The sequence below is a fragment of the Leguminivora glycinivorella genome, chromosome 23 (assembly GCF_023078275.1).
Source record: "Leguminivora glycinivorella isolate SPB_JAAS2020 chromosome 23, LegGlyc_1.1, whole genome shotgun sequence".
Lineage (NCBI taxonomy): Eukaryota > Metazoa > Arthropoda > Insecta > Lepidoptera > Tortricidae > Leguminivora > Leguminivora glycinivorella.
The window spans coordinates 5,935,430-5,959,311 of record NC_062993.1 but is presented as its reverse complement, the minus strand read 5'-3'; the positions used below and the strand labels follow the sequence as shown (position 1 = coordinate 5,959,311).

At 39.9% G+C, this 23,882-nt stretch overlaps 1 protein-coding gene and 1 non-coding gene across 2 annotated transcripts; one reads left to right on the top strand and one right to left on the bottom strand.

The window, feature by feature from the left end:
- Window positions 1-741: 741 nt before the first annotated feature.
- LOC125238353 (zonadhesin-like) lies at window positions 742-22,485 on the bottom strand. Its single transcript, XM_048145653.1, has 9 exons — window positions 22,351-22,485; window positions 12,090-12,290; window positions 11,410-11,586; window positions 7,401-7,613; window positions 6,535-6,717; window positions 5,856-6,071; window positions 5,333-5,500; window positions 4,653-4,859; window positions 742-1,080 (listed from the first exon to the last, which is right to left on the bottom strand). Exons 1-9 carry the CDS (start codon window positions 22,397-22,399, stop codon window positions 947-949), a joined length of 1,548 nt encoding a protein of 515 aa, XP_048001610.1. The 5' UTR covers window positions 22,400-22,485; the 3' UTR covers window positions 742-946.
- On the top strand, window positions 21,686-21,759 carry Trnas-gga. Its single transcript has one exon. It is a non-coding gene; the product is annotated as a tRNA-Ser (tRNA).
- Window positions 22,486-23,882: the final 1,397 nt, after the last annotated feature.

Here is a 23,882-nt window from a genome sequence, read left to right as displayed (position 1 = left end):
TTTCCGAAAATATTAATATTATCAAAAAACGATCTTAGTAAACCCTTATTCATTTTTAAATACCTATCCAACAGTATATCACATGTTGGGGTTGGAATGAAAAAAAATATCAGCCCCCACTTTACATGTAGGGGGGGTACCCTAATAAAAGATTTTTTCCATTTTTTATTTTTGCACTTTGTTGGCGTGATTGATATACATATTGGTACCAAATTTCAGCTTTCTAGTGCTAACGGTTACTGAGATTATCCGCGGACGGACGGACGGACGGACAGACAGACATGGCGAAACTATAAGGGTTCCTAGTTGACTACGGAACCCTAAAAAGGTAAGTGATTTTTACAGTGATAAAATCAGTTTGCTTCTTTACATTCTGACCAAAAAGAGTAGAAATTAAGAAGTGACAACATTGTAGTGTCATCCCTTTCAAATCAATACGTGTGAGAAAACGGGACGACACTACGATGTTGCCACTTTTTAATTTTCCTCTTTTTGGTCAGACTGTAAGTATTGAACTGGTTGAAATGCACTGGTTAAACCTATTGTACTGGGGGGTACCATGAAGTACTAAAGTTTAGGTTGAGAGAAAGGGACAACGCCATAGCAGTTATATATCTGTCCTTTTCTCTCAACCTAAACTGAACGGCTCGGCTTTAGTACTTACTTTTTTTTAATAAATAAATGGGCTTATTCTTGGCCACAGACTAGCCAAAGGCAAAGACAGCCTACGATGGAGTGAGCTCGCCCAGAAGATGCCTGTTCCCCTAAGATTTGAAGGTTGCCGGGTTATATGAGCTCAGAAATATAGTCACCGGCAAGGAATTCCACTCCTTGGCAGTGCGCATAAGAAAAGAAGAAGCAAAGCGTTTCGTGAGAATTCGTCTACCATCTACTTCATGGTAACCCCCCTGGTCTGCGGCTATGAGGCGGTAGGGGATAGTAAATATTAGGGGGTAGATGTGGTTTTGACGCAAATATTGCCGTCTCGCTTGTACCCCTCTTCGCACTGACAGCGACCGTTGCATCTATCGATGTACTTTCCGTAGCAGGCGAAGTACTCGCCGACGCCTGGGCACAGAACTGTAATAAAAAAATCATATACTTGAGTCTATGGAGAAGATTCGCGGACACTGGCGATCAAATATATGAATGAGGCGCGTTCATAGCGCACAGTCTAAGCTCGTGTAGGTGAATGCGTACTATGCCTGTATGAGTGAAATATCGCTGTTCGGTCGGCTGTTCGCGTTTTTGACAGGCGGTAACAGTGAGGTAACCGAGAGGGGTGGGCGCCACTTTCAGCGGGGAGCGGAAGTGGCCATACTGTACGATAGTACTCTTTATTATACTGTGCTTATAGCGATTAAGGGTTGAAAAGAAAACGAAATCGTGATACTGCAGTGACAATCGACGGGAGGAAAGGGGGTGGTGAAATTCTTAACCCGGCACCACACGGGGCAAGAAGGACTTACCGCACTGTTCTACATAGGCACTGGTCCCACCGCGAGCTAGTAAGCTATGAGCTATCGGCTATAAAAGCGAACAAAAGATAAGCACTCCCGTGCAAATAAAAGAGACACGGCGATATTGATAGCTCACCGCCGGGCGAGTAACTATGTCCCAGATTTGTAAGAACCTCTTTTTGACACATGACAGCGTCCACAATACGTAAACTCGCGCAACCTAATGAAATTTTAAATAAAATCCTTTAATAATATTTTAAAAACCGGCCAAGAGCGTGTCGGGCCACGCTCAGTGTAGGGTTCCGTAGTTTTCCGTATTTTTCTCAAAAACTACTGAACCTATCAAGTTCAAAACAATTTTCCTGGAATGTCTTTGTAAAGTTCTACTTTTGTGATTTTTTTCATAATTTTTAAACATATGGTTCAAAAGTTAGAGGGGGGGGACGCACTTTTTTTTCCTTTAGGAGCGATTATTTCCGAAAATATTAATATTATCAAAAAACAATTTTAGTAAACCCTTATTCATTTTTAAATACCTATCCAACAATATATCACACGTTGGGGTTGGAATGAAAAAAAATATCAGCCCCCACTTTACATGTAGGGGGTACCCGAATAAAACATTTTTTTCCATTTTTTATTTTTGCACTTTGTTGTCGTGATTGATATACATATTGGTACCAAATTTCAGCTTTCTAGTGCTAACGGTTACTGAGATTATCCGCGGACGGACGGACGGACGGACGGACGGACGGACGGACGGACGGACGGACGGACGGACGGACGGACGGACGGACGGACAGACAGACATGGCGAAACTATAAGGGTTCCTAGTTGACTACGGAACCCTAAAAATCAAGTACTTAAAAACAATATTTCGCTTACTTTAAACATAATCTAGCACATGTTACATTTTTGCGGATCTTCGTTAGTGAGTATTTTACGATATTAATTTATCACGCAGGATTTACTTATTATGACATTTATCATTCATTTTTATTTTTAAACTAGTGCTGTGGCAGTCTCTCATTTCGATTTAAATGACATTTCAGTAAGTTGATAGAAATCGTACATTTGTTTAAGCGCGTCCTTGTACAATAGGGCCTAATCGATTCAACCAATTCGAAATTAATCGTTAGATTTGGCATTTGGCAAACGATACGTCTTAGCCACATCGCAACATACTTCAAAACAAATGTGTCAAAAATGTGAACTTACAAATCCGGGACATAAACATCGCCGTGTCTCTTTTATTTACACGGGAGTGATTATCTTTTGTTCATTTTTATAGCCGACGTTTTTGTTGGCGACCGGTCTGGCTCAGTCGGTAGTGATCCTGCCTGCTAAGCCGCGGTCCTGGGTTCGAATCCCGGTAAGGGCATTTATTTGTGTGATGAGCACAGATATTTGTTCCTGAGTCATGGATGTTTTCTATGTATATAAGTATGTATTTATCTATTTAAGTATGTATATCGTCGCTTAGCACCCATAGTACAAGCCATGCTTAGTTTGGGGCTAAGTTGATCTGTGTAAGGTGTCCCCAATATTTATAGCCGATAGCTCATAGTTTACTAGCTCGCGATGGGACTAGTGCCTTATCTTATACTTTTAAACGAGCAATTCTTGTATATTTATTTATTTATTTATATATACCGATGATCTCGGAAACCGCTCTAACGATTTCGCCGAAATTTGTTATGTGGGGGTTTTCGGGGGTGAAAAATCGATCTAGCGTAGCCTTAGATCCCGGAAAACGCGAATTTTCGAGTTTTCATGAGTTTTTCTTTCACGGTAGTAAACGTAAAATATGGTCGTTAATTTCGCCGCGCGCGCATCGATTCCGCTTAGCTCAGTCGTACGAGGTCGGTCTAATGTACGCAGATAGATCGTAATCGTAGGTGTCAGGGTTTCGAAACCCGGCCAGAAATTAAATTTTTGTTTTTTGTCTTTTTTTTTGTTTTTGCATTTATAAGAGTTTTTTTTATCTAAAGACGTGATATATTAAAATAGAACCGAGCGAAGCTCGGTCGCCCAGATATTAGTAACATAAGACACATTCATTAGATTCAGCGAAGCCTTGTTTAAACACACTCACAAGTTGGTGTACAGACGTGGGTGTTGGGGTTTGTGGTATTTTTTTTAGTTGGTTACTTACGTAAGCTTACATATGAAAATAGGTACCCTTACCGCACTGTTCTTTAGGGCTCGTCCATTAATTACATCACACCTAGGGGGAGGGGGGAAGGGGGTCCACAAAATGTGACATGTTGTGACAGGGGGAGGGAGGAGGTCCATGTTTGTGAGTCACATGCAAAAAATTTGCAAAATCTAAGTTAAATAAATAAAATTCAATTTCAATTGTTTGTGTTCAATTTAAATGTTGAACAGCCCAAATTACTTAAATACCTATGACGTAAATTGGTACGCAAGTCACGTCCAAATACAGTATTACAGATAGTGAAATGTGGCGGTTATTAAGGCAATTTCAAAGTGTTTTTGTGATTTTTAATCTCAATGTGACGTCACAATAGGGGGGGAGGGTGTAGTTTAGTGTGACACGGGGTGAAGAGGGGTCAAAAAATCATGAAATTGGTGTGATGTAATGAATGGATGAGCCCTATAGTAACAAAAGTACACATTGATCCGATTTCTCTCATATCCTTATCTACATACACACACAAGTAGGTTTACAAGCGCGGTCTGACCCCGTCTGGCTAGCAAGTTGATCTTTGCAATTTTTTAGTCCGGTTATATATGAAAATAATACTTACCACACTGTTCTATAGTAACACACGTCATATGGATCCGATTCTTAGCATGTTCTTTTCCACACACACGCTTAGGTTTACAGACGTGGGGGATTTCAGTTTGGCACGGGGGTTGGTGGTTGTGTCAATTCTTTATAAGTACTTTAGCCTGAGTTTATAAATAAATAAATAAATATTGGGGACACCTTACACAGATCAACTTAGCCCCAAACTAAGCAAAGCTTGTACCAGGGGTGCTAAGCGATGATATACAATACATACTTAAATAGATAAATACATAGAAAACATCCAAGACTCAGGAACAAATATCTGTACTCATCACACAAATAAATGCCCTTACCGGGATTCGAACCCAGGACCGCGGCTTAGCAGGCAGGGTCACTACACTGAGCCAGACCGGTCGTCATAATTATAAGGTACTTACTCTTATTACACTGTTCTATAGTAATACAAGTCCCATTGATCCCATTATTCACATATCCTTCTCCACAGAGGCACCTGGGTTTGCAGACGTGGGGGTTTTCCGGTTGGCACGGCATTTCTGGGTCGTGTAAGGTCTTGCATGTTCGTTCGGGGGGACAGGGGTAGACGCAACCGGGCACCTCGTGGTTCGCAGAATTGCAGTGTAGTTCTGTAAAAAGTATAGGTTCGGTTACCGTAAATATTTACAGAGAGATACGATAAGTACCATAGACTGCTAACGTGGGAGACTGCAAGGCTCATTTTCATCATAAGCACACTGGCTCTGTCTTAAGAGGTAGATCGTTAGATTCGTTAGGATGGCAGAGTCGAATGTACAAACGCTGGTGTTTCAAGTGTCCATGGGCGGCAGTGATCGCTTACCATCAGGCGACCTATCTGCTCGTTTGCCTCCTATCCCATTAAAAAAAACGCTCACGAAACACTCACGATAATAACTATCTCTTTCCTATTTGTCTATCTCTATCGCTCTTGGCGTATTGGCAGAGCCAGACCAAAGAGAATAACCACTTCGTGAGCCAGATTACCTTTCTGCGGCGATTCGGTGGCGTAGGCGTTCGCAGAAATATCATGCGGCTACGAGGCCTTACTCTAGTTAAAGGGGGGTATTGTTGTCTCATTTACCTGGTTCCTTAGGCGGATCTACCACTTTCGGAGGTGCTGCTGGATCGACGTAGACACACTTGCAGTCTTTATCTCGAACGTGGTTTGGGAGGCAGTAGCAGTGACCATAGCAATCAGGCTCATTTACTCCATCGCACTTGAAGTACTCGTTCTCGCCGGGGCATAGGTCTGAAATAGAAGTAGACAGTCATACTTTAAATTTTTCAAGAGTATTAAAGGGATAGCTACCTACATGTCCTGTCTAATACACACTGAACTTCTTTCCATTATGATTCTGATATGATCGATCAGAGGAACTGCTATAAGTATCTACCTAGAGACAGACTTTGTAATAGCCCAGACAGTGTTCTGGATTTACTGCACTGTTCTTCAATAACACAAACGCCACTATGTAAACTGTTTCACAAGTCAGGTGTGGTGGCGGCTAGAAGCAGTTCTCATCTCTTAGAAGAACAACTGATTGGTCTTAGAATTTCTTGAAAATGTTTGGGTGATGATAATGGAAATGAATTCATACACTTACCGCACTGTTCTTCAGTGACACAGTCACCAGTAGGCTCGTTCCTGAAGAATCCATCATCGCAGATGCATTTATTGGTGCAATGTATCTCAGGCCCAGGTGGGGCGCAGGGTGGAGGCGGCCAGAAACGGTTTTGACAGGACTTCTCTGGGGGACATCCGTACACGCAGGCTGAGATCTCGTGCCTGCTTGCGGTGTCGCACTCTTCAGGCTTGGGGCCTAAAAATAATTATAATTATTATGACGTCTAATTTAAAGGTAGAGAGTTATGCAATCTTTCAGACAATCTAGAAGAAGAAATAGACCACCCGGAAAGTAAGTTCCCCTTAACCTTCCCACACACAATAAGCAGTAATGCCTACTTACTGTCTTATAAATTGCCTTCACCGCAAAGGAGCATTACAGTAATCAGAATCAGGTATTTGCAGAAGGCGACTGCTTTAAGATTATGGCTAAAGTGTTCCTAGCGGAAGAGGAAGGATTGATAAAACTTAACTGATTATCTTATTGTAGGTAGGTACGTAAAAGGATGTTAAGTTGTACCAATCCGAATAATTACATAGCTACCTACTCACTGACAGACTGAGACAGAAGAGAGAGAATGAGAGTGATGAAAAAACAGACGCTTTCCTCCATCACTTCCTAAAGTTAGATTACAGGTTAAAATAGACCTCAAACTCACATGTTGGCCTTTCTGTAGTCTCAATTGGTGGGTCAAATATCTTCGGTGGTGCCGCCGGATCGACGTAAACGCACTTGTCGTTTATGTCTCGTACGTGGTTTGAGAAGCAGTAGCAGTGTCCCTCGCAGTCAGGTTCGTTCACTCCATCGCATTGGAAGTACTCATTTTGACCGGTACATTTATCTAAAATTGAAAAAAAAAGAACAAGGTCATAGTCAGGTAATTTGTCCAGGATCTTTTTGAAAGTTTAAACAGTCTGTCCTTAACCCCACTGATCTTCAGTAACACAATAGTACATTACGATACAAGTACGTAAAAAGGAAGTTCGAAACGAGTGGCGATAAATTAAAACACGACCGAAGGGAGTATTTAAAATCGACACGAGTAACGAATTTCCTTTTTGCACGTGTATCGTACGACGTTTTTCAGTACAGATGAGCGTTCAAAGTTTCGACCTGGCATATAATGAACCATTTCTCGCACTATAGTGCGTAAAAAAAACACCATCTGTACTGAAATAACCATTATAGACTCGTTGCAGAGAAAAAACGGGAATTTGTGACTGTTCTGATCTGACATAAAAACTCCGGGAAGCAAATATAATACGACTGAGGCCTCATGAAACGTTCAAAGCTCTTCTACACTTACCACATAGTTCTTCCGGTATGCGGTATGCAATCACCATTAGTCACGTTTCTGATATAGCCATTCGCGCAGAGCGCAGACGCATTGCTAACCGTAAACTTGAGACACGCGGCACAGGAGGGTAACGATTCGTTGCGATTCTGAGAGGGTCTATCAGGGGAACTGATGTAACTAAGCAGAACTGAGGCTTTATGAAAGATAGTAAAGTTTTATACACTTACCACATAGTTCTTCCGGTATACAATCACCATTTCCGTTCTTAATATAGCCATCCGCACAGACGCATTGGTCCGTACACTTGAGCCAAGGCGGTGGTGGGGCACAGGATGGAAAGGGCCCGTTGCGATTTTGACAGGTCCTTTCAGGGGGACAGCCGAATCTGCAGCCCAGGACCTCGTGCCGGGTCTCACTGTCACAGGTGAGCTTATTAGGAGCTGGGGGTCAATTATATCATGATTTTAAACTTTTTAAGTAAAAGACGATAGAATGGAAGTAATGGAATCTTTAATCAGACTTACAGAGTAGAAATATTAAATTTATTTATTTGTTAATAATCAATAAGTAACACAGCATTACAGTTAACACCAAGGCACTGTGAAAATACAAAGGAACTTAAAAAACATGATACGAAAAGAAAATGTATTATGGGATAGTTAATAGTCAGTTAACAGAGTAGGGCATATAAGTAGCTAATCCCGTTACGAGAAAATGACCCTAAGGCCGTTTTGACATTATCCGATCCGATATCGGATGTCGGAAGGATTTCAATGGAAAAAATCCAAGACGGCGCCTGTAATGTATGGGATATCGGTCCGACATCCGATATCGGATCGGATAATGTGAAAACGCACTAAGGCCCACTTGCAGCAACCACTTAGGAGCGCTTTCAAAAAATCTGCTTGCTCGCATTTCGACGCCGGCGGTGCTGGCGTGCGCCTGTGTGCAGACGCACACTATAACCAGAAGCATAACGATTGTAGCCTGCGGTACAGACATAGCGTGCGATCCTCTTCGAACCAACCTTACGTGCGGCTAGATCGAAAGGGATAGCATTCATGGTCGGTACCGCCACGCCGTCAGTAGCGTTGCGGACTAACCATTATTGATACTTGCGTAAAAACACCACCATATATATATTACATACATGATTTCGTGCATAAATACTTGACCTTTTAGTTTAATTATTAAACTTATCACAGTTTTTTTTATTAAAACGTGTGTAGCCTTGGAAGAAATAAATTAAAAAACTTTTATAATATAATAAATTGTGTATATAATATTGTCTTCTGTCACCGCGATAGTTACTCATGAAATAAATTTATGGAATCAGATTATATCGCGTATAATGAATATAATCCGTTTTCTTAGTTTTATTTCATTTTGTATATGATATGTTTTCTAGGTTCTTTTCGGTGAAGGAAAACATCGTGAGGAAACCGGACTTATTCCAATAAGGTCTAGTTTACCCTTTGGGTTGAAAGGTCAGATGGCAGTCGCTTTCGTAAAAACTAGTGCCTACGCCAAATCTTGGGATTAGTTGTCAAAGTGGACCGCAGGCTCCCATGAGCCGTGGCAAATGCCGGGATAACGCAAGGAAGATGATGATGTTTTCTAGGTACATATATATAATGGAACTAAGATCGGTTTTCTTTAATTTTAAGTAGTTTTTTTATATTTAAAATGTGTTTTTAGGGTTTCGTAGTCAACTAGGAACCCTTATAGTTTCGCCATGTCTGTCTGTCTGTCCCTCCGTCCGTCCGTCCGTCCGCGGATAATCTCAGTGACCGTTAGAACTAGAGAGCTGAAATTTGGTACCAATATGTATATCAGTCACGCCGACAAAGTGCAAAAATAAAAAGTGGAAAAAATGTTTTATTAGGGTACCCCCCCTACACGTAAAGTAGGGAGTGTTTTTTTTTTTTCATTTCAACCCTAACGTATGATTTATTGTTGGATAGGTATTTAAAAATGAATTACTGAAATCGTTTTTTGATAATATTAATATTTTCGGGAATAATCGCTCCTAAAGGAAAAAAAAGTGTGTCCCCCCCCCCCCCCTCTAACTTTTTAACCATATATTTAAAAATCACAAAAGTAGAACTTTATAAACTTTCTAGGAAAACTGTTTTGAACTTGATAGGTTCTGTAGTTTTTGAAAAATATGGAAAACTACGGAAGAGCCGAGCGGCTATTTACCAACGCGGCTTTAAAAACCGGCCGAGAGCGTGTCGGGCCACGCTCAGTGTAGGCACTGAGCGTGACCCGACACGGTCTCGGCCGGTTTTTAAATATTATGTTGTTTTAATTGCATGGAGCACAGGAAGGTCCACATCTATGTATTAGTTTTTTGTAAGGCAATACAACTCTACGCTACGCCTACCTGCTTTAGTTGACTGTTGACACACTAAGACAGTGGATGCGCCAGAGTATAAAAGAGTGATTACCATCTCTTGTCAAAGATCTTGTTGAGACGAATCAAACGAACCCAAACACGAAGTGGTTTCAAGACCTGGTCGTGGAATACTCTTGACTACCTTCCAGCTTCATCATCAGATCCTGGGTACCATCTCTTGTCAAAGATCTTGTTGAGACGAATCAAACGAGCCCAAACACAGAAGAGTTTCAAGACCTGGTTGTTGAATACTCTTGACTACCTTCCGGCTTCACCATCAGATCCTGGGTACCATCTCTTGTCAAAGATCTTGTTGAGACGAACCAAACGAGCCCAAACACGGAGTGGTTTCAAGACCTGGTTGATGAATTCTCTTGACTACCTTCCAGCTTCATCATCAGATCCTGGGTACCATCTCTTGTCAAAGATCTTGTTGAGACGAACCAAACGAGCCCAAACACGAAATGGTTTCAAGACCTGGTTGATGAGAACTCATGACTACCTTCCGGCTTCATCATCAGATCCTGGGTACCATCACCTCTTGTCAAAGATCTTGTTGAGGCAAATCAAACGAGCCCAAACACGAAATGGTTTCAAGACCTGGTTGATGAGAACTCATGACTACCTTCCGGCTTCATCATCAGATCCTGGGTACCATCACCTCTTGTCAAAGATCTTGTTGAGGCGAATCAAACGAGCCCAAACACGAAATGGTTTCAAGACCTGGTTGATGAGAACTCATGACTACCATCTGACTTCATCATCAGATCCTGAGTACCATCTATTGTCAAAGATTTTGTTGAGACGAGTCAGTAACCTAAAATGATATTCAATAATAAATAATACTTACTAAAAATATTAGTCAAGTTAATTAGTTAGTTACCAAAGTCGTCAACCCAAGGATCAAAGTTTTCGGTCGCAGTATACATGCAACAGTATAGCCAAACACGCACACAAGTGCGGTTTTGGACACGGCGGGTGCCGCACACAATGACAAAATAACTTCGCGATCGTCGAGCCGCGTGCGGAGCGGACTAACATACGTCCTGCCTCTACAAGCTCTGCCGCGGTACTGACATCGCAAGCGCGCGTAACCGGTAATAAGGAGGCATTTTTAAAAAATCGTCAAAAATATTAAATTGCAATTAATAGAAAACTTTTGCATAAAATCTGTTTGAGTAAGCGTTGCAGATTATTTTTATATTAAAACTACTTCAAAAACACGTAAGTTTTCGAAGAAATTGACCATTATTCTGAGGTGATTTCTGAAACAAATTGGATTCATCATATCCTCATTTACTCTATTCTAAAGCCTTATAACAAAGAAGTAGTCTCAGAAGATTGTAGTACAGGATATACATAATACAAATTTACCACTTGAAGCATTCAAAACTATCCAAATTTTACAAATTAGACGGACTAAGTCAGCACTTTTCGCGGGTTTTCCTAAACATGCACCAGAAAAAAAATCATAATTAATTAAGTGAGTTAGTTTTTAAAAATCCAGTCTCACAACATGTAAGATAAGAAGATGTCCTAATCGAATCCTGAACTTAATAAGTATTTTAGATGACGGAAAGTGTAGCATTTTGCCGACTAAAACTATCAATTTTACATTATTACGACGTTTTCGTTGAATGCCCTCTTAGGGTTAGTGGGCTGTCAATGCTGTCATCTGTCAAATTCCATGTAAAATGGTGGGTTAAGTAAGTGTTAATCCTCCATTTTCGTCGGTGCAAGTGGCCTTAAGTAAATTAAGTAAGGTCTTATTGCTTAGTTCATTTAACATAAGTCTTATCAGACGCAAGTCGCAATATCTAAAAAGTTTAAAATCTCACTTGGTGGTGTTTGAGGCTGTAGCGGAGGTGGTTGGTTAACACTCGTCGGGGAGTCAGTTGAGACACAAGTGCCGTTAGCGTTGCATTCATAGCCATCTGTGCAATAGCAGCTACCCGTGCAGTTCTGGCTGTATGGACCATCGCAGGCAAAGTATAGGTTGTTGCCAGGACATTTATCTGAAAGGCAGGATAAGGTCAATAACCCACAGTGAACAACGTCATTACAAGGGTCCACACACCGCGAGGCAATGTGCTCGCGCGGCAAACGTCTAAATGCAGACGTGATGCTTAGGCCGAGGAAGGTTACTCGGGCGAGCCGCACGCACTGCCTCGACCGAGGCACTGCCGCGCGAGGCAATTTCCTCGTGACGTGCCTCGCTTTGTGAGGTCCCGGCTATTAGATTGTCGGGAGATCAGAAATCGATTATATTCTGGCACACCCTAAAACACCCCTAGCCTAAGTGGGCCCTAAGCCCTAAAAAGGGTATAACTCAAATTGACTCGGTGAAAACGGGCACAAGTCCCACATATTTTTGGCACTTTGTATTTACAGCTGTGTTGTTGACTGTACACAGAGAGATTCAGAACTGTTTTTCTAGCACATCCGTTTTGAGGGACAAAGGATCGGATAATAGTGCAAGAAAGTTTTAATTATTATTACGAGTATAACTTCAACTTACCGCATTGTTCGAAAGTGACGCAATACCCTCCATACTTGTTCCTCGCGTACCCATCTTCACACACACATGTTTCCTTACAAGGTTCCGTAGGAGGTACACAGGGAGGTTCGGGCCCGTTCCTGTTCTGACATGTCCGTTCTGGGGGACAGGGGTGGCGACATTGTACGACCAAAGGTTTCGACGGGTCGCAAACTATACTGTCTGAAATACCAAGGAAGTTAGGGTTTCCAAAATGACTGAGCGCAGTAAAGGATCATTTGACATCGCCTATGAGGAAATCACTTTTATCTATAACGAAGCTGCATTTTATCCACAAGAGTGCAAAGTAATTTCATACAAATTTCAACTTAATGTCATAAGCGCGAAGCGTTTGGTTGAGGTAACTGGTGAGCGAAGAGCTGGCGACTTCCTCGCACAAAATATCATCGTTGCGATACAGCGAGGAAATGTCGCTAGTATGATTGGTACAATACCTCAAGGGCCTATATTAGACATTAGCTAGCTTTTAAATTTAGTCTTAGTTTCTTATATAATTATGTACCTACCTAAATATGTTCATGTAGGTATAAAGAAAGAAATTAGAGTCAGAAATTTAAAAAAAGCTGCATTTTAGAATTTTGAATGATGACGATGATTCCCTAGCCTTGAAACCCTCACAACGCTCAAGATTCCACCATTCTGAATCACTCGCTAGCTTGCTGTTTCATATGGGAATCCTTTGCTTGTTTGGGTATCAATATTAAGTGCGATTAAACAACAACTTTACCCCCTTTCTATTCATATTGATACTTGTATTACGGATTATGGACCATCCCGTCTCGTTCTAGCCTGTGACGAGTCATCCGCGAGTTGTAATGTTTGCAAGAGCGTGTTCATAGCTTTGTGTAACTTTAGATCAATGACCTTGAAAAATAAAGTCATGAAGAATAACATCATAATGCAGACTTTTTTGCAATTAATTAAGTAGATAAATACCTAACTGAGCGTTTCTTTTTTTTCGCCACTTTTATGAAATGTGATATTTTTGAAAAAACTTATGCTATTTCCACTCAGAATCACTAGCTTTTTCAATCCTAGTAGTTAAAAAAATTGTCCCATGCGATTTTTTCGTATTTTGTTACCATTTTCCGTACATGTTGTGTGGGGTATAACAAAAGAGGAAAGTAACAAAAATGTAAGTATGGAAATTCTGGGACACTTTTTTTCTCCCAGTGACATTGAGAGTACTCGTGATTCTGAGTACAATTGACCAAAAATTCCCCAAAAAAATCAAAATAAAAAAAACCGGCCAAGTGCGAGTCGGACTCGCCCACCGAGGGTTCCGTACCTACAAAACTATTAGGTACTTTTACGTTACTCACATAAGTCTAAAGACTGGGCTAGGCTAGAAGTATAGGTTCTCTAATGAGCATAATTGTGTTTAGCGCCACCTCTCGACGAATTCGCGAACTAATTAGCACAGCTTGCGTGAGGTCTTTTATAATGTTAACCCACAGAACACCCCACTAGAAGCCAAATGCAAGCGATATTGTTCGAGACGCAAATCACCAATCCTTGCGGGGTGAGGCGGGCGCGCACGGTGCTGCCATTGGTCGTTTCAAATAATGGCGCGCCTTTATGATTAGCAGTAGGGATGGGAATGGGACATGTCTATTATAGACAATGGTACCGGTACCAGTACTGTGGTGAATTTGTTTTGCAACAAATTATAATATTATAATTAAATTATAATAAGGCCTAGTTACCCTTCGGGTTGGAAGGTCAGATGGCAGTCGCTTTCATAAAACTAGTGCCTACGCCAAATCTTGGTAGTAGTTTCCAAAGCGGACCCCAGGCTCCCATGAGCCGTGACGAATGCCGATGCCGGGATAACGCAAGGAGGATGATAATTGTGATAGCATCTCAATAAAAATCATTCTAGTAACTAATAACTAAACTGTGCATTTTTACTTACGTTTACTAAGTTAAATAACCAACTAAATATTCTAAACTAATCAATGAACTAAATACCACTACAGACTCTACAGATTCTAGATAATTATTCACTATTACAAATCTGCTTTCTTTTATATTTCATAAAATGGTAGCACATGGTACGAACGGCAGTACGAAGTTCCCGCAACAGACATAAACTAACATGGCCCCATGCCTAGTCGTTTACGTGAAAGGGATAGCATATCACATTGTTAACTCGGTAAAGAGGGATGGACGCGCCTCGGCGCCGCTCAGCACAACCATATTGACCAGTATAAATGAACTCCGCGGACAATAAACAATATTCAACAAAATAATTAATTTGACTTAACTGTGGAATGTTGTTCCATCTTTTACATGTAGAAGTGTTAGAAGACTTGCCACACCACTTTATGCTGTAAGAGACCATTGTTTGCAACCAAAATTGATTATTTAAGATTTTTTCCCGAGCGGACACAGACACTGTTAGCGGGTCGTATACTTGGGCGCTACTGATCGGTGTCGCACGCGTTCAAACTTTTATAAACCTGATTTGTCGTATGCTTGGTGACCGCGAGTCGCCCTGTAAGGGCCATCTTGTTGTATTGATCTGTGTGTTAACCAAATTCAACATTTTTTATTTTATTTTAAAGTAGGTGTTTTATGTAAAATTTCGTACACTGAAGTTATCCAGCCGATAAAGTTCGTTTGTCCCTTTCTATCACACCAATACGTCGGAAAGGGACAACCGAACTTTATCGGCTTGATAACTTAGTGTACGTTTATGAATAACGGGGTGAGTATTACCGTACTGTAAAAATGTAATGAATACGGATTAATGAATTTAATATAGATAGGTAATTATTGATATGTGGCAAAACGAAGGAAATTGTTTACACCTTCGCAATAAGTATCTAATGATATTTTTTTAATTTACCATGTTACTTCACGTACCTACTTAGGTACTTATTTTAAAAACTCTAAAAATGTCTATTGAGTTTCTGTCGCAGACCACCATGTGGCTTCTGCATATTCTGCGCTGTGATAGAGTTGCCATAGTAGGTATGTATATATTGTATAATAGGCAACAAGAGGCAAAAAACATATTGTGCTAAAATATTTAAAATACCTACAGTCATTTCCGAAACGTGTGAATTCATGTCAATACTTTCTTTTATCAGTAATATTACACGGAGTAGGTAAACGTTTCGTGGCAGCGGCAGCGCACACTGCAGGTGCAGAGAGCGCACGTGGACACCGGCGCGGCGCCACAGAATATATAATAGCACAAGTTAAGAAGGCCCACTGCTTTGATGTTTGCGCACGTGCGCGGCGTCCGGTGATAGGGTTACCAATGGATTCAAACGAATTAATACTCACATTAAATGTTATATTATTATATTCAAGTCTTGAGTACTTTCTAGGTATATACGCTGTATTTATATATTTTTGTTCAAGGTTCCAACATCACAAGCCTTATTGAACTTTTCCGTGGGACTTAATCAGTAGTAGATCTGTATAAGAATATCTTTTGGTATTTATTTTATTCAATATGTCTATTTAATTAAGTATTATTAGCCATTCCACCCGCGGACATCGCTTAAAAAACCTCGCGACGTAAAGTAATAATAGAAAGTGCGAACGTGCATTCCGTGAGAATGTGCGCCACCCCTGAGTAGGCCGCGAACTCGCGGCCACAGCTCGCGGCCGCCAGGATATACTTGTAGCGCGGCGATAGGATAGCGGAGTGAGCCGCCCCTGGCGGCGCCAGCGGACGCGTCTGTGTGCGTGAGCTAGGTATGCATACAACTACAACTGCTGTAGGCACCCCCCCCCCTCAGCGCGTCCTCTGCGGCGCGGCGATAATCAATTAATCACCTAGCCCTAAGGCCCTGGTTTCTCTGGCCCGTCACACGCGCCCGGCGGCGTTTGGATGTGAGCCGCGTGTGCCGCTGTGCCACACGCTGTCGGTCGCGGGTGCGTGGGTTTTCTGACCCTTGGTCACCCGTCGTCGGCGACGGAACTCAGAAGCTCTGGTAGACTGATTTTTGAACTGTTGTGTTGTGCTCTGATCAAAATGAATGCAAAAATACTTACATTGTAATTCTTAGAGGAAGAAGATTATACGCGACTTAATCCGTTTCCATATAAATATTGATATTACCCAAAAAAAGAGACAGTCAAACGATATTTTTGTATGAAACCGGCAAAAAAAAAGTGAAATTTTTAACTTGGTACTCAAACACTTGCATTGTAGTAAAGAAAAATTTACATCATATATTCGAATTATTCGATTAAGTATATCGAAAACAGTTCACAGAAGTACAATTCATCCATTGAATTACTATGTACTATATAACATACTAGAAATTACACCCCAAACAAAGTCTGTGTTCCGGCCGGCACCGCGCGGCGCATGCGTGGGGAGGTACCGTGTCATACTCATACTCATACTCATTTATTTATAATATTGTTACATATTACACGTCACAATTGATTTAGGTACATAATTATTATATGGTATATTAAAATTAAAATTAGAGTAAGACGACCAATGACCACCTAGACGCGACACTCTTTAGTGTAGACCTTTTTTTATACTTTTTGTAGAATACTAACTCCCTTATTCATAAACGCACACTAAAGTTATCAAGCCGATAAAGTTCGTTTGTCCCTTTTCGGCGTATTGGTGTGGTGTGATAGAAATGTGATTATGTTAAATTATGAATAAGGGGGTAAGTAGTTTAATTTTAGCACTATCATACATTGTGCTATGTTTAAGTTCTACTAAGTGAAACAAAAATACATTATTGATTTTTTTCATATACCTACTTTAATTGCCCTTGAAGAAAATCATAGGTTATTATTGTATGAAAATATCGATTACAACTCGTGTTAGAACTGTGTAGTATTCATAAGTATAACGTGAAATAAATTTAACATTTCTCTTTTATATATTACAAACAGAATATAATCACAATTACTATACTTCATTACCTACATGTCAAGTCTGTGCGATTATGATGCGATTAATCTATGATTTCGTTCAACAAAATGACACGTCAGTTTTATTCGATTTTCTCGTATGGCTTAAACAGCATCTTGTTGCGCAGGAAGGCATTTTTACATTTTATTTGCGTGCAGGCAGAAACATAAGTCCAATGGACTTATGTTTGTAGCGCAAACGTTTTGCTCGCAGTGTCCTCTCTAGTATTACCTCAATGAGTTCATCATTATCTTTAGTGAAGTCAGTCATTTTCCATATCAAGACGCCACCCGCCGTCCGTTGCTATTGTACAAAACGAATACAGACCGTCGCGTGCGGCGTGTGACCTTCGCCCGTCGAACCACCCGCCGCCGGCAACGTTTCAAAGAAACCACCCTCAAACATTTCCGAACAAAACATTCGAACGTCGTCAGTCGCGGACCCGCGTAAAAAACCACAACACGTTCTATGAACATTGGTCAAGTGCGAGTCGGTTTTCGACTTTTCCATACAAACACAGAACACCCCACTAGAAGCCAAATGCAAGCGATATTGTTCGAGACGCAAATCACCAATCCTTGCGGGGTGAGGCGGGCGCGCACGGTGCTGCCATTGGTCGTTTCAAATAATGGCGCGCCTTTATGATTAGCAGTAGGGATGGGAATGGGACATGTCTATTATAGACAATGGTACCGGTACCAGTACTGTGGTGAATTTGTTTTGCAACAAATTATAATATTATAATTAAATTATAATAAGGCCTAGTTACCCTTCGGGTTGGAAGGTCAGATGGCAGTCGCTTTCATAAAACTAGTGCCTACGCCAAATCTTGGTAGTAGTTTCCAAAGCGGACCCCAGGCTCCCATGAGCCGTGACGAATGCCGATGCCGGGATAACGCAAGGAGGATGATAATTGTGATAGCATCTCAATAAAAATCATTCTAGTAACTAATAACTAAACTGTGCATTTTTACTTACGTTTACTAAGTTAAATAACCAACTAAATATTCTAAACTAATCAATGAACTAAATACCACTACAGACTCTACAGATTCTAGATAATTATTCACTATTACAAATCTGCTTTCTTTTATATTTCATAAAATGGTAGCACATGGTACGAACGGCAGTACGAAGTTCCCGCAACAGACATAAACTAACATGGCCCCATGCCTAGTCGTTTACGTGAAAGGGATAGCATATCACATTGTTAACTCGGTAAAGAGGGATGGACGCGCCTCGGCGCCGCTCAGCACAACCATATTGACCAGTATAAATGAACTCCGCGGACAATAAACAATATTCAACAAAATAATTAATTTGACTTAACTGTGGAATGTTGTTCCATCTTTTTTACATGTAGAAGTGTTAGAAGACTTGCCACACCACTTTATGCTGTAAGAGACCATTGTTTGCAACCAAAATTGATTATTTAAGATTTTTTCCCGAGCGGACACAGACACTGTTAGCGGGTCGTATACTTGGGCGCTACTGATCGGTGTCGCACGCGTTCAAACTTTTATAAACCTGATTTGTCGTATGCTTGGTGACCGCGAGTCGCCCTGTAAGGGCCATCTTGTTGTATTGATCTGTGCATACAAAGAACTCATGAGCGCCTGAACGACTGTGATGGCAAAGTTAACTTTTCGCACTTTCAAGACTTTACGTATATATTTCGGAAACGATAAGAGATAGAGCAAATTGGACTTCAGATTTGGGCTGTCGTTGGCACAAATTCTATGTTTTCGTCAACAGAGACCTTTTTTTGGACCGATTTGAACAAAATTTTGCTCAGTCCACTTACAAACGGTCTTAAGCGCCTCCTTTTTAGTAGGAACTTAAGTCATTTTGGCAAACGAAAAAAAAAATTGAACAATTTCTAAAAAGAATAAGACAGAAATGAATTTCTTTCTACCTGTCCATCACGTTTACAAAATTTTAAGACGTTTAGTAACTGCTTGCAGCGTCAGTGGGTGAAAATCTTAATTTGAGTTTTTTTCTCGTAAGTCCGACTTACGCTTGACTGTAGATTTTTAATAGGTTTTCCTGTAATCTACAGGTAGAGGGCTATCTCGTGTATTTTTTTGAAAATTTTACGCTAAGTAGTTTCGGAGATAAGGGGGGGGAATGGTCATTTTTTGTCTATTTTCTTAAATTACTTCTAAAATACCAAAATTAAAAATTAAAAAAATATATATTTCAAATGCTCATAAAATGCTCTTTCATTTGATATATAACACAATATAGGTTTAATAACTTTGATTTTTAATTTTCAAGTTTACCCCCCAAAAGTGACCCCTATGATTAAATTTCATTTAATTAAATTACATGTCCGTCTTTGGGCCACAGGTTTACATACGTGTGCCAAATTTCAAGTAAAACGGTCCAGTAGTTTCGGAGAAATCGGCTGTAACAGAGGGACAGACAGACACACGAGTGATCCTATAAGGGTTCCGTTTTTCCTCTTTGAGGTACGGAACTAGGGTTTGCAAAAACCGGTTAACTTTAAAAACCGGTTAATAATCGAACCTATACCTTCAAAACCGGTTAACCGGTTTTTAACCGGTTTTGCGGATTTTTAGTAAATTACCGTACTACGCAATAATATTACCATTACCTTCAAGAATTCTGTTGTTTATGATATCGTAGCAGGTATTACTTGCACGATGAAGATCATTTTAATCCAGTTTTTGGAAATTTTGTAAAATGCAGAAGTTGCCATAAAGGACTTGAGTGCCCATAGCGTATATGGCGCTTAAAACTGTCGTGACTTTACTGTGATAATCACTTTAAGAACTAAATATTTGTCAGTTGTGCGTTTTCTAAGCATGTCGCGGAGGTCTACAGCTCCCAGAGACGCGGAGACACTTGTAATACAAGGAATTAACGTAAGAAAACCAAGATCTACATTTTCCATTTTTTTTAAAAATATAATTTGAAATATGTGTCGCTTAACTTCAAAACTGGGTAAATCCATTCTGTTATAAGGTTAATTATCTTTCAGATCATAATATTATATTTTTTATATATTCAACCTTAAAGCAGATTGGATTTACCCAGGTTTGAAGTTAAGCGACACATATACAGTAGAGTCCGGATATAACGACGCCCAAGGGACCGCTGATATTACGTCGTACTCACTGGACGTCGTACAAAACGAATTTCATTTCGGTTTAAAGATATGTCATTTTTTAGTATGCGTGCTTGCTCATCACCGACAAATTACTGTCGTATTTCGTAATAATAAATAGCCGCATTCCTTGAACCTCGATTTACGTAATTAATATGACAATCGATTTTTTTATTAAGTAAAACTAGTTTATACGCAATCGAAAAATAAAAAGTGGATTCTATTTAGCTTATAAGATTAGACCCGAGGCGAACCAATTGTTAAAATTATTAAAACCAATGCTCCAAAAAGTCACATGGCCACAATCTCATCTTGCTACTTGTAGGCAAAACAAGGGGCCGTGCTTGGGGTGGAAATAGCGTTGTTTCCTTAATTTACTAGTAAAAACGTTGTCGTCGTTGTTACCGGACTTGACGGACGGATTTTGCGTAAAATTTGGTCGTAAAAAGCGGTTGGTTGTTAAAACCGGAGTCGTAATAAACGGATGTACTTTCATAATTTCACAATATCTGGGCGACCGAGCTTCGCTCGGTTCTATTTTAATATATCACGTCTTTAGATAAAAAAAAAAAACTTATAAATACAAAAACAAAAAAAAAAGACAAAAACTTAATTTCTGGCCGGGATTCGAAACCCTGACACCTACGATCTATCTGCGTACATTAGACCGACCTCGTACGACTGAGTTAAGCGGAATCGATGCGCGCGCGGCGAAATTAACGACCATATTTTACGTTTACTTCGCGTTTTCCGGGATCTAAGGCTACGCTAGATCGATTTTTCACCCCCGAAAACTCCCACATAACAAATTTCAGCGAAATCGTTAGAACGGTTTCCGAGATCGTCGGTATATATAAATAAATATACAAGAATTGCTCGTTTAAAAGTATAAGATATTTATCACATAATATGAAAACCAAACAAATACCTGTGCTTCCGTTATTCGGTTATTGTAAGCGGTTGGACGTTAGGTATATGCGGAGTCGTAATACTAACCGGACTATACTGTATAAAATGTATATTTGAGTGGACTCGGGACTGTTGTTTAATCTTCACGTTTAGTTAGATTATAAAATCATGATTATACTATGACTTCTTTAAGAAATTCAGTGCAGGTGCGTAATGTTGTCAATGAAAAGTAATAAATAAATCATTATTGTTACAAAACATTGAAGAATTACGTACTTTTGACCCTTTTTTATGCCTAAATTTGGTCATTTTGGGAAATAAATATAGTTTCGGTTATTAACCGGTTACAGACTTTGAAAACCGGTTTTTAAAAGAGGCTAAAAAGTCTCGGTTAACCGGTTTTTCGGTTAACCGGTTAACCGGTTTGCATACCCTATACGGAACCCTAAAAATTAATTTAGTATGGGTTAGCACATTGTTACTGGTGAATTCTCAATATAACTTGAGACTCCAGTGCCGTTACAAGATGTAATAGTCTGTCGGTAGATGGCGCTAGACGTCACCCTAAGACGTGTGTACAAAAGGAAAGGCATGGAAAGATTTGCGAAGTCCGGCGTGGCTTCCGTAGCTCAATTGGTAAGAGCATTGCACGGATTGCAAAAATGGTGCGGGTTCAAGTCCCGCCGGAAGCGTAAAATTTTTCCATTTTTTCCTTTAATAAAAAAATGTTTAGAATCGTTAGCAGACGTTTCTGCTTAATAAAAATTAATTTAATGTGAAAATGCTCTAAAGAACCGTCTCTTCGCCTGCGGGCCGATTATTGAATGTCGACTATTCGATTTCGTGAATTTCGTTCAATAATATCTTTACTACTACTTAGAGATTTAAATTCTACTGGATCAAAAACGAGTAGTCCACTAGATTTAACCTTACTAGCCGTCCTTTTTCAAAAATAGCATTACGTCGCGTCGTTTTCCAGACTTTCGAACGGCGAATTCGTGCATTCAAAAGTCTGTGGAAAACGACGTAATGCTATATTTGAAAAAGGACGGCTAGTAATTTTGAAACTAGTGGTATATAATGACCACTCGTTTTCGATTCTGTTAGTAGAATTTAAATCGCTAGTAGTGGAGATATTGTTGAACGAATTTCACGAAATCTAATGGCCGAGATTCAAAAATCGGCCCCCTGGTTCGAAAGATTTTCACAATAATTGGATTTTAAGAAACTTTATATAACCAGCCAAAGATAAATTAATGATGTAAAACAAATCTAATACTCACATGATGTACACAGCGAAGCCAGACCAAGCACTAGTAGCACCCGAATCATGGTGTCCTCTCTGCCTTTAGCTTCTGATTGAGAAATATGTTACCTGCGGCCGTGTTTATTTCATTATTTTCCTCAGTTGCACTCGTTTTTAAAATCAACATTACGCTAGTACAGTCAGAAGCTAACATATAATAGCAGTCACATTAAACATTACATTAATACAGGCAAAGATTATTTACATAGGATTTACCTACATACTTCATACTAAGAATCGTACCTCGATTTTTTAGCGCCACCTGTTAAATACTATCCTATCATCTACACTGATGATCTATTTGTTATACAAGGGGGCAAAGTTGTATTTTAACGCCGAGTGTGGAATGGAAAAACGAGCAAGTGAAAGGATTCTATAGTTGAACCACGAGCGAAGCGAGTGATTCGAGAATAGAATCCTGAACTTGCGAGTTTTTTAACACACGAGAAGTAAAATACATTTGCACCCGAGTGTAACACAAAACTTTTCCCCTCACTATAGCGAGGAAACTACAACGCAAAAAGTGCGTTTATCACTGCTACCAGTAGTTCCACAGGTGGTAAATCATCTTTATTACTAGATTCACCTACTTTTATCAATTTTAAAGCAGTTAATTTGACTTTATTCAAAGTCAAATTACTTTACCCACTAGTGGATAAAATGCGTTTTACCCGCTGGTATTAAAGGACAAAACACGTGTTTCCGAGTTAGTGAGGGGAAAAAGATATTACAATACAGGCTCCGTAGCCGAATGCGCGGCAAAATGCAATCTATCTCTATCGCTCTTGCGTATTGGCGCGACAGAGCCGCAGAAATGCCATTCGGCTACGGGCCTGATATGGTAAGCGACAATGGCACAGGCGAAGCGGTTATAATTTGTAGGTAGTTTATTAAAGGCATACTACCTATTTTTTAATTTTGTAAACCTAATATTTCATTTACTTTAGGTAAGTTATAGTAATCCAATCATGTTAATGGCTGTATCTTTTGATTTATCTTTTTACAAATTCAGAGATTCGTTTTACAATTGTTTTAGAACTTTTACTAAATGATCAGCATATTTTTTTTTATTTTCGGAAGGTGCTCACTCAATCCACACACACACAATACTATCATCTACACTGATGATGCCTACAAATTATTTTTCAAAATGTGTATTGACGTGATATCATGATATTAAAATAAAGAAGCATGTTCCTATAAAAAATAAAAACATGCAAAAATATTCGGGGAAAATATGATTTTGGCCACTTTCAGGCTGCGAAACAGCGCCATCTAGTTTTAAGCCTAAACGGCCCATTCATTTCAAGGGTACACAATTTTGTATAAACTGTCAGTCTCGGTATATGTAGGTATACGTCCTTGGTGGGACCAAAGTCGTTGTCTGCTTGGTCGGACTTAAACACATGAACAGTGATGAACTATTTTTATAGTAACATTCCTGCTATCTGTACTATGAATAAAAAAAACAAAGACCTGTCAACAACAGCTGTTTAAACCTTAAACTTA